The 16,354-nt window shown below is 32.6% G+C and overlaps 1 protein-coding gene across 2 annotated transcripts in view; it reads left to right on the top strand.

The window, feature by feature from the left end:
- Positions 1 to 16,354, top strand: part of DPYD (dihydropyrimidine dehydrogenase) — a 1,037,477-nt gene that overhangs the window by 135,809 nt on the left and 885,314 nt on the right. For both annotated transcript variants that reach the window (XM_074188237.1, XM_074188238.1), the window contains exon 3: positions 2,015 to 2,097. In XM_074188237.1, the coding sequence (XP_074044338.1) occupies positions 2,015 to 2,097 (83 nt within the window). The remainder of the gene's footprint in view (positions 1 to 2,014; positions 2,098 to 16,354) is intronic.

The raw sequence follows: 16,354 nt of genomic DNA, 5'->3' as shown, positions 1-16,354 counted from the left end.
TAGGTATTTTTCTATTTCAACTTTCAGATAATAGAATAATTTTTTAATTTTCACTCCTTAATATAGTTTTCAGGTCTATTTTCCCTTTTTATTCTCTATTTTCATTTCTGTTATTTTGCTTTATTGTTTCTTAAGGTCTCTTGGAGTTAGCTTCCAGCTGCACAATTCTAATTTTTAATGAATTATTTTCTTCAATGAACTTTTGTATTTCTTTTTCCATTTAACCAAATATACTTTTTTTAAGGTGCTATTTTCATCAGGATTTTTGTATCTCTTTTAAGAAGTTGTTAAATCTCTTTATAATTTTCTTGTGTCATTTTCATTTTTTCCCCAGTTTTTCCATCACCACTCTAATCTTTCTTTTATTCTTCTTCTTGTTGGGCTTGGGTTCAGTTATCATTCTTTTTTAGATTTTTCAAGGCAACGGGGTTAAGTAGCTTGCCCAAGGCCATACGGCTAGGTAATTATTAATTGTCTGAGGTCGGATTTGAACCCAGGTACTCCTGACTCCAAGGCCGGTGCTCTATCCACTGCGCCACCTAGCCGCCCCCTATCATTTTTCTTTAAAGTTTTGGTTTTAGATGTTTTTACATTGTTGTCTTTTTATTTTTATATTTTTGTATTTTGCCATCATAGTAGCTTTTTTAATGGTTAAGTTCTTTGTTGTTGTTTGCTCATTTTATTTTATTTTATTATTTTATTTTACTTTATTTTTTAGTTTTTGCAAGGCAACAGGGTTAAGTGGCTTGTCCAAGGCCACACAGCTGAGTAATTATTAAGTGTCTGAGGCCGGATTTGAACTCAGGTATTCCTGACTCCTGGGCTGGTGCTCTATCCACCACTCCATCTAGCAGCCCTGTTTGCTCATTTTAAAAACTTATTTATTGATTTCAAATTTTTTGTTGTATTTGGGCTTTGCTCACTTTGGAGTGAAAAGGTATTGCCTCTAGCTTCATACTTTTTCATGTGACTTTTTTCAGTTAGTTCTAGAGTTATGAATTGTCAGTGCTCCTAAGACATTATGATTTGTAGAGGGGTGTGACCACTGTTCTTCTGGGCTGAGTTCTGGTCTTTACTCAGGAAGGTCCCTCTGCAGCTGCAAATGTTACTTCTGTTCTTGACCTTGGGATTGTAATAGGTCTTCTGCTCTCCTGCAGCCACAAGAACTAATACTCCTCTGCCTAGGTACTGCATTCAGGACTTCTTCCTTGTAACTAATGAGAAGCTTTCTTCTTTCTGAAAAGCTGCTTATGGGCACTAAAACTGCCAATTAATGCCATCTATACCCAATTCCAGTCAAGGCTCCCCTGTTATCTGTTTCTAACCAGTTGAACAAATCTCCTGTTATCTCTGGGCTAAGAGATTTTGAAGCTGCTACTGTTACCTATCACAGCTGCCTCCAAGACCCTGTGTGGTCCTCTTCAGGTTGGTCTCCTGCATGGTGTCATAGACTTCTCTTGCCAACCTTCTAATGTTTGGGGCTGGAAAATGTTTCACTCTGACCTTTTGTTGGCTCCAAAATTCACTTTGAGACATTATTTTAAAGTTTGGAGGTAAATCTTGGGAGAGTTCAACTATATTGCTAACTCTAATCTACAGTTATACACATTAAGATCTTGATATGGGTTCTATCCAGAAGTTAGAATAGTGATTATTGAGTTAAATCTGGAACACTATTGACTTTCCCTTCATATTAAATCGTATATTTTTAGTCTAGTTTATATGAAGAAATTATCTGTTAATTCTCAAGATAGTCTAGAAATGCTATTTATTCTGTCTGACATAGTTCTGGAACACTTCTAAAACATTTCCATGACAACTATATTATCCGCTACTTCTATTTGATTACTGAGTTCACTGTCAATTCTAATGAATCCTATCCAATTAAAATTGTGTGCATAATTTGTGTAAATTCATAATCAATATTATTAATTATATTTGCAGATAGAAGTATGTAGATCCTTTTTCCTTCAGAATGTTATAGCAATTCATGTCATGCTTTCATATATTATAGGCCTGTCCAAAGCTCGAAAATAATTTTGATGACATCAAGCACACGACTCTTGGTGAGCGAGGAGCTCTTCGAGAAGCAATGAGGTAAGTCTGGGTCACCATAGCAACAGTCACAGATGTGGTAAAGAAAAAGTCATTCTTCATTATTGGGGGAACAAATGAGTTCATTGCCACCATTCAGCTCCGTTCTCTAAGGTATTAATTTGTCAGTAGAGAGGCTTCCCTTGAGGCTTCACTTTGGTTTTGAAGCTGCATAAATGTTCAGCCTCACTGCACAGTAAAAAATGTAAATGTTTAATTTGTGACTTAAAATGCTTAAGGGGTGTCTTGTTTTATATTTATACTAAACTGTGTGAATGAGTGAAAATATTGTTCATCTAAATTCTGCCTGTGTTGGAAGAATTATACAATCGGGCTCTTAATGACTTGATATATCTTATTAATTTAATATTTAACTTTTTTAAAAAATAGTAGTTTTTGCATTTTCTATTGATAGGCTTTAATTAGGTTATATTCAAATAGTAAAACTTATTTTTTCTCATTAAAATTTTAAATGATTTGTCTAATTTTTTACTTCATTTGTACTTCTACATATTTACACATTTAATAATGTTTTTTTTAGATAAAATCATTTTACAATAAGATAGTTTATGATAAATGTCATCACTTATTTCTCATGAACTTGGGAAATTTTCTAGTAACTTTTAGTATAGTATTTAAAAATATAATGGTTCATTGATTGAAGAAACATTAGTATATATGAGGCACTGGGTTTGAAATAAAACTCATTATTAAGCCTGTGAAAATGAAATAAGTATTCATTTAAAAAATTCTGTTCTGGAATATGATACAATTATTTTCAAAATAGATATTGATGTTTATTTAGTGTGAATTAACATTGATTTTAAAATGTATCCTTCTTTCAAATTTTTTTTCCTTCTTAGACTCAGATTAAAGAGGAAACAAAAAAAATTTTTTAAATAGAAAGGATTATCTAAATAAATGCCCAGTGAAATAGTTCAGACTCTATTCCATTTAAGGCAACACACAGTTACCATATACCTTAGTTTAGAAGCTGCCCTCATTTGGTAACCTCCCTTTTACCATGCAAGCAGCAGGGGAAAGTAATTAAATTTAATAGAAGCTGCCCTCATTTTGAAGCCACTTCTATTTAAAACCACAGGGGGAGGTAATTAAATTTAATGGAAACAGTAGCTTCTACACAAAGATACATGGTACTTTCTATATAGATGATTATGATGTCACAAAAAGAGGAATAATATATTGCTTGTAGTGAGGAATTACCAGCTGGAACAAGTGAACCTATTTTATTGTTAATGTCTTTACTAATAATAAAAAAGTAAACCTGTATACACAAATGAAATTGTATCTTTGAATGAAAAACACATATAAAACTAGATAAAGTTTATTTGTAAAAAAAATAACAAAAGCCCAAATCTAGAATTAGTATCAGATGTAATTATATTATGGATTAGCAACAAAAATCATAAAATAACTTCATTTTCAATACTCTAATTCCTGTGTGTTTGTTATCTTTGGAGTCAAATTGAATAAGTACTTTTTAAAAAAATAAGAAACTAATGTGAATCTACTAATGTCTTTATAAAACCCAATCATCCACCTACAAATTTAGACTCATAGAAGACTAGGAAACGCTGCCACTTAGATTTTGAGAGACCTAAATAAAACAGTTGTTGAGAAACAGAATTATTGGAAATGGATTTGAAGGAAGGAAGAACAGAGGGGAAAATAAATAGAAAATAGAAATTTGGCATTGGAGAAAATTCATACACCCCTGAGGGATATATGTAGGAATTATTTAGTTTTTTTCCTTATTTAACTATTTTAAGCCATTTTACAACTTATAATAGTGGATACTCTTTGTCATATTCTTTCCAGGTAGATCCTATTGTGGAAAAACTTGCATCAGACCCATAGTTCAGATAATATTTATGACTAACTCAGTCATTTTCATTACTGGTAAAGGAAGGTGTATAGATAATCCAAATCAGCAAAGAATTCAAATATTCTTAACATAATGCATGACTTTAGAATATATTGTATACTTGTTTAAATTAAATAATGGAAGTAAAGTATTGTAAAGAACACTGGACTAGGAGTCAGGAACAATTGAGTTCAAATTCCATATGATTACTTAGTACTTTTAGAAACTTGCTATTTTTAAAATACTGAGCATGTCATACACTGACTACATCAATTTACCCAACTATAAAATTGGTATAATAACACCAATTTCCCAGGATTATTGTGAAGATGAAAGAAGATAATATTGGTAAAGTAACTTGCTTTGAAAAATTTTAAATGTTATATAAATTATATCATCCTCATCATTATCTTCCTCTTTCAGCTCTTTCTCCTCCTCTTCCTCCTCATAATCATCATCATTCTCTAACAGCCAAATTCTGTGTAATGGAAACTGGAATGTAGATGCCAGTGATATTCCAATTTTTATATTCTCTGATTCTTGGGTTTTTTTTGGGGAAATTATAACAAATCATGCTTGAAAATCTCTCTTCCTGTGACTTTCTTCAATTTGAGGGGTATTTCCATACTGGAGTCAATGAAATTGCAGGCACAGGAAAGATAATAACTACAACACTAGCAATTGCAACAGCAAGTTCAAGAGAACTCACTTTTTGAGGATTATGTCTATGACTGGAATTCATTGCCTTTACATTAGTGAGTCCTGTATCACTAGAAATGTTCATTAAGAAACTCAATGACTCCATCAGGTAAAATGAAGAAAATATTCTCACGTCATTCAACTGGACACTCAAGGAGCATTCATTAAGTGTCTGATTTGCACCAGGTATAATTCTAAAACTGTTGTAAATACAGATACTAAAAATGTGCAAATACGAATTCTTAAAAATCCTCTCAAGGACTTAATTGAATGGGTGGCCATTTGTTCCAAGTGATCTACATACCCTTCCAAGACTAAGACAATGATTATGATTCAATACTTCTAATGACATCCAAAAGGGTAATTTATTAACCATTACAATTAAATAACCAATTATTGATTAACCAGACATATTTTTAAAAGGTCTTATTACTTCAACGAAATAAGAAACACAGAAAAATATCCTTGAAATAGCAGAGTAAATGAAAATCCATAGATCATATGTGTTTATTCATAGTGTAAAACTGACCTTCCCTTTATTGAATCCCCTAATTTATTAATTGTTGATGATAGTTGTAATTATTCTTGCTTGTTACCATCTAGGATCTTGCACTTTATAAGCACAGTACAATGGGCACTTAACTACTTTCTAGTGATATTGATAAATGAGAGAAGAAATGTTAAGATTGTGTCCTAGTCTGTTATAGCTGCTTTAATGAAATTTAGAGATTAAAATTGAATAATCAAATGGATTAATGTTACTGAAAAGCAATTGTGACTGGACCTTTATTCACAAATACATTTTGTTCACCTAAGTAATGTCACTTAATAGTTTGAGAGGGTGAGGGAAGAATCATATGAGTAGAGGAACAAGTGAACTCAAGAAAATAGTGGTATTGTAAATTAATAGCAATAAGATCCTGGTATAGAGAATAGTGATCTTCAAGCTTGGCCAGTGGAGAAGGGATCTTAATGCTTTTGGATACGCTTGAATCTTGTAATCTAAGCCTTGCTTTCTGTGGCTTTGAGCTCTTTGGTGGATACTTACATTGCCTATTAAAAAAAAGCAATGGAAAAAAGAACCATGTTTGGTTCTCTTTCATAGTCAGAGAAGATAAAATTGTATGTTTCTAGGAGAGGGTTATGGGGTATGTGAGGTATATGAGAGAGGGAAAGAAGGGGTAGAGAAAGAGACACCTTATAGCAAGCAAGAGTTATTGTCCAAAAGAAAGAATACAAAAATAGAAAAGAACAGAATAATGCTGAGATTTTTCTGTTATTCCACATGATATAAGGATATTTTGGGTTAAATTTATGGCTCATAGAATTGTAGGACTGAGTCTAGAATTTAGTCTTTTATCTTTTTTTTCTATTCCTAAATAGAATAATTCTAAGAACTAGTAATAATGGTGATAATGATTTACACTTATGTAGTTCTTTAATGTTTATCAAGTGTTTTGCTTTATGACTCCAATTGCTTGAGACTCATTAATGCTAAGTGACATATCCATGGACACAGAGTTAATAGAATCAGAGGTATCATTTAAATCTAAGTCTCAGACTTCAAGTCTATCTCTCTCTCTAATATTCTAAGTTGCTTGTTACTTAGATGAATAAGAAATTTCTTCATCACTAATTAAGAAAAAAAGAAAATGTTATTCTCTAGAAAAAAAGAAGAAAGAACTTTGAACTTTATTAGCAAAGGTGTCTTGTGAACAATAAAAATCAGATCCCTCAAATTGCTGAATCTGAAATAAGAAAGACCTGGGTTCAAATCCTGATGATACTTACTCGTTGTGTGATCATGGGCATATTACTTGATTTCTATGATCCTCAATTTTCTTAATTGTAAAATGAGCAGTGTCTTCCAAGTTTCCTTCCATCTTCAAACCTATGATGCAATGTAATGCCATCGATTTGCCTCTTAGACCATAGATGAAACTGGAGCACAGTTCTGGGTGATCAAAAAACAAACCAAAAACCTTTGAGATGTCAGAATTTTATATAAAATATCAAATAATATGATATTTTATAGAAAAGAAATTATATTCAAGTTATTAGGCAAAGGGTAAATTAGCTAGTTCTATCCTCAGAGCTTTGATTTAGCCTCTGGCTGACCCTGTCGATGATTCAAAGCTTGTAGCACTAGATGGCAATATTGAGTTGAAGAGCTAGACCTCTTCAGGTATGTGCTACATCCATGGTGATTTTCTCCATCTAGACCTCTGTCTAAGAAAATATTTTCCTAGACAGAGGGCTAGATTCATGATATACACACATCCATGTGTGTGTATATACATATATCTCAAATAATGAATATATATATATCCCAAAAGATAACTGTGATAAAATAGATTTTAGAGAATTTAGAAATATAAAAGAAGTTAAAATCTTAATTTTTAACCTTAGTATTTTAAGGTGTTTTTTTCCTTAATAAAACTCATTTACTCTTTTTATTAAGTTTAATTCCTTTCCAGTATATAGCCATCTTACTTTTATCACTTTGTTATGATACTTTTCTTCCGAAGTCTTTCATTCTCTTGACCAGACTATTAGCACTGCTAAAAACTCCCTTGAATTAATCTTTAATTGTGGTTTAATTTTAGTTTTAAACCTCTTATCTCTTCCTCATTTCAATTTCTTAACATCAATAAAACAGCTAAAGCTGGCATGTCTACTCCTCAGATGAATGCAATCTGAGATCTAGAATCAGAGGCAAGAAGTAATAATAATTTTTAAAAGTTTTAATAATATAAAATAAATAAGGAAAATATTTTAAACTTCAAACACAGGCAAGACGAAGAATAACAACCCACTTTTATGTTTATGTATTCATAGGTCCTAGAAAAAGGCCTTGTATGTATGATTGGAAAAATTGATTAATTGTCAACAGATAGATATCAATATTTTCAATCATTGCCCTCTAGGATCTTGCCCTTTAAAACCATCAAGAAAGCAACATAATATTATGGGCACTCAAATATTTCCTGGTGATTGTAGTTTATTAAAGAAAATATTTTAAGGAGGCATACCAGTGTCATGCCTTAACATTCTGGGGGACTTAGAGATTTCTATAGAAGAGGCAAGTGGACCAATATGACTTAAATCCAATAGATTCAATCCCTTGTTAAAATATATTTGGCATAAATTTTGCTGTTGATGGGTGTAGATGTTAAAGGAACTCAGTTTCCTTGAATTCTATTAGATAAAAATTTATTCAATGCCTACCAAGTGTAAGAACCTATGGTAAGCCCTGGAAATAAAAAAGATAAATGGAAATCACTCCTCCCTCTGAACTTAAACTAGTGAGAACTTGTCTTCTGAGAGCATGGACTTGTGTCTCTTATAAGAAATTTTTCTCCCTTATGGCTATGTGGCCATAGCTCATGATGGCATAAACCTGACTCTATAATTTCCCATATAGTTATACTCAATATTACCCTTTTGAAACAAGTGTCCTTACTTACTTACTTACTTACTCCTTGAGGAATTATTTACTAATACTCAGTGTGGCTGCTGATAGCAATTACTTTTAAGAGACAGTAATGTTATAGGAGAAAAATTTCCTTTCTGAGTTTATGTGGTAAGTTGCTGCTGCTAAATATATGCTTACTACCATGCAGGAATTATAAGGGTAAAAAACCCCCAAGATTTTTTAAATTATGTTCAAGAATAGGTTTGGATCTCAGAATAAAACCTGAACAATTATAGAATTCTAACAAGGTTTCTTAAAGAAAAACTTATGTTAACATGACAGATAAATAATCATTTACATATTGTAATCTTACACATTTCTCATAGGTCATAAAAGTTAAAGAGAATATAGATCTATAGTTTCATATTTTCTTCAACATCATTAATGTTAAACAGATTTAGGGAGATTTATAATATTATACATCTACTAAGTATACAAACTTGTCAGTTGATAAACTAAATCAAGTTATAGATTATATTACATTTAGAGGATTCACAATTAGAATGATGGAGGTGAAGGATTTACATATCATCAGGAAGTCAGAGACAGTTGAGCTCTTCCTCTGACTTCTTGTCTAAGGGATGTTTAAGACTTTATATAAATTTTTATATATTCTTTGGGATAAGTTTTGGTCAGGTAAGGTTAATATCAACTAAAAGTGGTGGGAGGAATAAAAAGAAATATAAAATTTCCATAATAAAATGCATTCAAATAATTTGAAATATTTTAACATTCAATTATCCTTAAGTAATTCAGCAGTTTGGGTTTTTAAATGTTTTAGTCTCAGTTCCAACACAGAATGTCAGACAGAGAGATAGAGATGGAGACTGGATTTCTTTATACATAACAAAACATAAAAAAAGAATTTTGTTTGAAACTATGAATCTTCCTTCTAATCAGAGAAAGAAGATAATTACCCAAAGGAGGAATCTTTTTCTGGGCTAATGGAGAGAGAGGACAACAGTACATTGTTTTGTAATTAATGGTTAAAGAAAAATTGATAAGGCTTTTTTTCAGAATTATCCAAAGTCTTCATCCTGGCATCATTATAAAATGCCTTCTTAGTATTACTGAATGGAGAAGGAGGTGGGAATTATTTTCTGAGAAATAAGACTGGAAAGGCAAGCTTATTCCAGATTGTGGAGAGATTGAAATGCTAGACCTTTTTTTTTAATCTTAGCAGTAGTAAATCAATCAATCAATATTCATTAAATGTCTAATATGTACTAAATACTGTGCTCAGCACTGGAGATACAAAAAGAAGCAAAATATAATACCTGCCCTCAAAGAGCTTATAATCTAACAAAGCGTGTATATGCAAACATATATATGCATCTATATATATATATTTATATACAAAACAAAGCAAACTATATACAGGATAAGTAAGAAATCATTAAAAGAGGAGAAGCTAGAATTAATAGTGGTTAGACAAGATTTCCCTTAGAAGGGAGAATCTCAGTTGAGACTTAAATGTAGCAAGAGAGATCAATAGTCAGAGTGAAGGAAGAAGAATTTTTCAAGTATAGTGGACTGTCAGAGAAAATGCTTGGAGTTGAGAAATGGAGTATCTTGGTCATGGAACAGCCAGAGGGCTAATAGGGTAGTAAGATACTGGAAACCTGAAAAGATAGTAGGAGATTAGGTTATGAAGGTTTTGAATGTCAAACACAGCATTTTGTATTAGCTTCTGGAAGTATTAGGAAACCACTGGACTTTAATGAATAAGCAGTTGGAGGGAAATGGGGAGTGATTTGGCTATATGGGGACTGGATTGGAATGGGGAGAGATTGAGACTGGCAGACCCATGAGCAGGTTATTGCAATACTCAAGCTGTGAAGGTTGTGATGACTTGCAAGAGAATGATGTAGTATCAGAGGAGAGAAAGGGGCATATTGGAGAGATATTGTAAGTATGAAAATCCACAGACCTTGGCTACAATTTGGATCCAGATGGTGAAAGATGGTGAGGAATCTGCCTGAGAAGCTGGGAGCATAGTGTTGTCTTCTACAATAAAAGGGAAGGTAAGAGGCAGGAAGAATTAAGAGGAAAGAATTTTGAGTAGAGAGGGTAGTCAGATCTGAGATTTAAGAATATTTATCAACATTTTGGAAGATGGGTTAAAAAAGGCAAGGAAACTGATTAATATAGTATTGAAATAGTTCAATTGATAGTTAACAAAGACCTATCCCAATCATTCCTCCCAAAGATCCAATCCTGAATCACTCCCATTATACTCCTTAACTTCTATTTGCCTGGTGCTAAAAAGAGTTTGAGAAACTGGTGAAACTGTGAAGATTGGATCCTTTAAAAATTTATGTATTCTAATCTCAAATGAACCCTCACTGCAGCAAGGCAATCCTTCTATTCCTACTTAATTCAATTACTAACCCATTCTCTATAGTGACTGTACGTATCACCCCTCTACATAACTTTTTTTTTTACAGAAGATCTAGCCTCATATTTCAAATCATGTAATGAGAGTTTCTTCTTTCCTCTTTCTCCTCATCTATTATCACATCTTCTCTTTAATGCCAATTTCAACTGAGTAGGTTCCTCACTCCAAAGTCAGGTCCTGTAAATACATATTTTTTCTTCAGCAGATTACTTCACTATTAACCCCATTCACAGTCTAATCCTGAATATCTATCTATTGACCAAATTCATTTGATCCAATCATCCCCATTATCAACTGTCTTTCTTGAATTTAAGAAATATGTCTACACTAGAAACCTCTGCTTCCATTTTTTTTCAGTTAGAGTTATGCCTAAAAGACAGGGGACATATGTTTCTTCTATACTATCAAACTAGTCTTCTTACGTTTCCCTTGCATGTGACATTTCATATCCAGAATCTCTGTATAATGGAAGTGATCCACCACGTTAAGAATGCTATGCCTCTTTATTGGTATCTCAGAGAAGAATTCCCAGATTTTTTTTTAAGGAATAGCTCATATATCATCTCCCACACAAGACGACCTCTGATCCTGACCATTGTTAACATTCTTTCCTCTCCTTTCTCTCTCTCTTAAAATTACTTTGAATTAGATCTTACTTTCTTTGTACTCATTTTCTTGTCTATATTTCATATTATTATAAAGAAATATAAGCTGCTCAAGGCAGGGGAAATATTTTTTCTTTTGCTTTTGAATCATCTAGGACCAACACTTACAAAAGTATGTACTTCAAAATTTTTGTTATATTTAATTATATTAATTTTATTCTATTTGCTGCCCATTCTCTCTCTCTCTCTCTCTCTCTCTCTCTCTCTCTCTCTCTCTCTCTCTCTCCTCCTCTCTCTCTCTCTCACTGCATCACTGAACATCACAATGCAATATGTGAATGTATATATGCACACATTTTTTGCTCATATGTATTCACATATGTGTAAACACATGTGTATCTGTACATGCAATGGAACCTGAATTACTCTGAATTTGTATGTAATTTTTCTACTATCTCAACTTTTCTTTTAATGTGCAAAGCAACCAAAAGCAAATTTGGATGCATAATAGAATTTGTATGTGATAGAGATTAATTTAAACAATATTCATTCTAAATAATGCAAAGCACCCGTCTAAAAGAAGTAGAGCCCTAGGAAAGAATTATATTGTTTACTTATGAAACCTGTTGTCATTTCATATTAAAAATGCAATGTTATTTACAGACAAAATAAAATAACATTGCAATGCAGTATTTTCATGGCAATTTGATATTATTTGAGGGATAATTTCAACTTATAAAGGAAATGCATATTATTGGCCTGTGGGGTATCACTGTTTATCTTTGTTTTGGAGAGAGTAGAGTAAAACAAATAGTACCACAGCTATTTGAACCAAAGATGAGATAGAACTGAAATTTGCATTCTTCCTTGGCTTCAAAGTCTGTATTAAAGGTTTGTGAAGAAGAAATGTCTTTTGTTTTACTCCCAAAGAATATTACAAAGCTCAGTTGTTAACATAGAGTGCCAATTATTTTTAGATACAGGCTTTGAATGAGCAGCTAATAGTTAAAATTATTTAGGAGATAAAAAATTGGTACTGGGAGAATTAGCTTTAATTTTAAGTATCCATAATTGAAGTGCCACATTATGATTTTAATGTTATGGTAATCTTGTTAACATGCCGTTGTGTATATACTATCATATTTTAATGTAGTTGCGAAGCTTAAGTAAACTATAAACTAAATTGCTTTTTGAATCAAGCTTTTACAAGTGGAAAATTATTGGTTTACATGTTTTGAATACATATATTGTAATCATATTTGGCATTTTCTACAACAACTTAAGAAGAACAATAGAGTAGATTTATATGTAATGTCTAATTGTGTTTTAAGAATATTAGAATCTTTTCTCAATGCCCATTCTTGTTAAATAGGACTCATTCCATTTTGTACTCTATGATTCTACCACATTTTAAATGTTAGTCTTGTCTTTCAGAATTTATACATGTGGTAGAAACATATCTTCCACATCATCTCAACAATCAATGTTCTTTCAATTTCTGTTGTTGTTGTGGATTGATTGAATGGCTCTTGCTTTTCACCATAGTCAATTTTACTGGCATATTTACCTTTATAAAGGGGGAAAAAGCTGACATCAAAATTAGCTTTTCTTACCCTGGCTTTGCCTATGATTATCTATCTATCTATCTATCTATCTATCTATCTATCTATCTATCTCTATCTATCTATCTATCTTGGTAAGGCAATGGGCTTAAATGACTTGCCTAAGTTCACACATCTAGGTAATTATTAAGAGTCTGAGGCTGGAGTTGAACTCAGATCCTCCTGACTCCAGGGCTTGTGTTCTATTCAATGTACCACCTAGCTACCGCTTGCCTATGGTTATTACAAAAGTTTAAGGCAGATATTTGGAAAGGAAATCCTTGACCCTTTCTTTGACTCATTAGTTTGGAAACAGAGATCCTTTGAAATTTCTACAACTTAATTCACTGGGGAAAATTCTTTCATTTATCTTTAATAAATATTTATTAAATACCTTCTCTGTTTCAATTGGGCAGGTAGGTGGTACAATGGATAGAATGCTATGCCAAAAGTAAGGAAGATTTCTGAATTCAAATTCAACTTCAGACACTTACTAATTGTGTGGCCCTGGGCAAATCATTTAACCCTGTTTATCTTGGTTTCTTCATCTGTAAAATAAGTTAGAGAAGAAAATGGTAAACTCTTCTAATATCTTTGCCAAGAAAACACCAAATAGGATCATGAAGAGTTGGACACAATTGAAAAATAACCTAAGCACAACAATGTTCCCCTTATTATGCTCAGTGCAAGAAATGCAAAGACAAAAATGAGACAATCCTTGCCCTCAAAGAGCTTGCAATCTGTGTAGAATCTCTGCCATCCAGTTAAGTAATTGGAATGTTTCTCCCAGTGGTTGATGCTAACTAAGCCCAGGGAGTCTTATTTTTAGGGAGTCTTATTGATTGTTGCTTATTAAGTTTACCAAGTAGCCATGAAAAAGTTCATATAGCTTTCTAAAAATAGCTAATTTATTACTTGTGAAAAGCTGTGTTATATTTAGAATGTGACATTAGAATTCAGAAAGCCTAGGTTTGAATCCCAACTCTTTTAGCTAACTTTGGTTGTCATTTCATAGATTTACTTTGAACTAGATCTCTGAAATCTTTCTGATTAGAAAAATAAGCCTATATCCCTAACCCTCCTAAATTTTAGACATGCCTGTAAACTACGACTGTCTAAATGCTTCATATTAAAATTATCCTGTCCCCCAGTGGCACTATAGGACCACAAACCTGAGCTTCCCACTGACTGTTAGTGACAGCATCATGCACTTTGTCTGCCATGGTTGAATCCTTAGTGATGCACCTGACTTTTCCTTTGTCATGTTCTCTGGATTCTCCCTTTGAAAAATTTCTCACATCTGCACTCTCTATTCTCACTGTCATCACTCAATTACATTACAACAACAATATTGAATTACTTTCTAGAACCAAAGGAATTGGAATTAGAAAGGATTTTAAATGATGATGTTAAAGAAATTCAGAATGTTAGACAGGCGATGAGAAGAATCAAGAAAAACATTAAGTCTTCAAGTATTTGAAGTTTGTGATATAGAACTGATTCTGTTTGGACCTAGAGGATGGAGTCAGCAACCAGATATGAGCCCTTGGAAAGGATGGTAGAAGAAATTCCACAGCTCTGCAGTACATCCTGGTAGTGGGACCTCCTGGTCTCTGGGTTCTGGCACAGCTCAGTTTCCATGCCAGAAACAAGGGCCCTGACCAGTAGTGATTTTCCACTGGTCCCAATGTTAAAGCTCTGCAGCTCATGGTCCCCTGCAAAAGCAGTGAGACTCTATTCTCCCTTGAAAGAACTGTCTTCTTCAATATAAGAGCTAAGCTTAATTTTAAAATAAAAGTCATCAAATAGTCTGGGAAAATGAGCAAAAGAACAATATAAAGTATCCAAAAAGATCCTGATAAAAAGTTATTGTAGTGACAAGGAAGACCAAAAGACAAACTCAGAAGAGACAACATTTTCAAAACTCCTATATGTAAATCCTCAAATAAAAATGTGAGTTCAGACCCAGAAAGAATTCCTAGAAGAACTTTAAGAGGATTTTAAAAATCAAATTGGAGAGGTAGGAATAAGAATTATATGAGAATTATGAAAAAAAGTAAACAGATTAGTAAGAGAAGCACAAAAATGAAAATAGTTATAAAAAATTTACTGAATACAGCCAAATGAATAAGGACATACAAGAATTCACTGAAAAAACCCCAACTCTTTAAAAAATGTCAGAGGTCAAATTTGAACTCAGGAAAGTGAGTCTTCACTGACATTCTATCCACTGGTATCACTTAGCTACTCCTTTAACTGATAACTCCATGGTAAAATTTTGACTTACCAGAAGGCATAATATGGCAAAAAAATTGAAATTTAGAATGGGCTAAGCTGCTATATTTTCAAATTATGTGCTCTCCCCCCCCCGGAAATGAAATGAAAGTTTCTCTTCTTTATTCATTATTCATTTTTTATAGTAACTATTCCAGCCACAGACAAATACTGGATTTGACAATAAATTCAGGGCATTACTTTGGTCATAGCTCAGCACCATAGTATGGTTCTTAGAAGTATTATTTATTTATCTATGATAAAGAGTATTTTTACATACCAAGTAATATATTATTGATCTATTTGCCAATTTCCTTGAACAGAAAAGCTTGATTCAGTTTGTTATAGTATCTACTTTAGATCTTGGGAATAACTTCTATAGTACATGTCATCACTTAGACTTTGAAATTATAGATGATCTAGTGCCTTTATTTAAACATTATTCACAGCATTAACCCTTCTCTGAACTGGGTGTTTGTCATTTATTCAGTCAACATTTATACCATATTTACAAACTGCTTCTCTTGGCTATGATAGGTCTTCCCCTATCTTCCAGAAGTTCAGAGTAATTTCTTCTTTCAGGAAGGAAAGAAGAATGATTTGCAATAAGGTTAAATTACTCACTGGCATCATATTTGTCATTGTCATCTTTTTTCTTCATCTTTCTTTCCTTCTTTCATCTCTATAGATGATGTTTCTAATTTCATATTCTGTAGAGAGATGTTGCCTGAGACAATTTTTACCTAGGTGCTAGGGAACTGAATGACTACTTAAAATAGATGGAATTAAAAAGGCATTTTAGAAATAGTATGTTTCCCTATACTTGAAAAAGGGTAAGGAATTTTGCTTTGGGTAAAGAACTTCTTGCTTGGTACAGCAAGAGAACTATAATGCATATAAATTTTGAATTTCTGTGTCCAAGAAACAAACTCTGTGCTGACATGGACTGCTTTAATAAAAGGACAATCTATCTTGTCTCAAATGATGATTCTTTGGCTTCTTTTGACCCCACTAAGAATTTCCTTTGGAAATGTAAAAATAAAGCTTATGACTAGGCTTGCATTGAAGTGAGTAAAAGGGTCCCTCAATTTCCTATAAGCTTTAAATGTAGTAATGTAAATTGGGTATCCAGAGCAGCACTGAGTTCATCCCACATAAAATAAAAGAGAGATAAGGGACTCACAGTGTTCCCATAAAATTTGTAAAATTTTTATCACTGTCTAATGATTCTCATATTCCCATTAAGGGTTTTTCTACTTTCCTGATTCATACAAATCTTTAGTTTGTAGTTATCTCAGAGGAAAAACAGAAACAAACCTATAG

The sequence above is a fragment of the Macrotis lagotis genome, chromosome 5, assembly GCF_037893015.1.
Source record: "Macrotis lagotis isolate mMagLag1 chromosome 5, bilby.v1.9.chrom.fasta, whole genome shotgun sequence".
Taxonomy (NCBI): Eukaryota; Metazoa; Chordata; class Mammalia; order Peramelemorphia; family Peramelidae; genus Macrotis; species Macrotis lagotis.
This window is presented reverse-complemented; position numbering and strand designations above follow the sequence as displayed.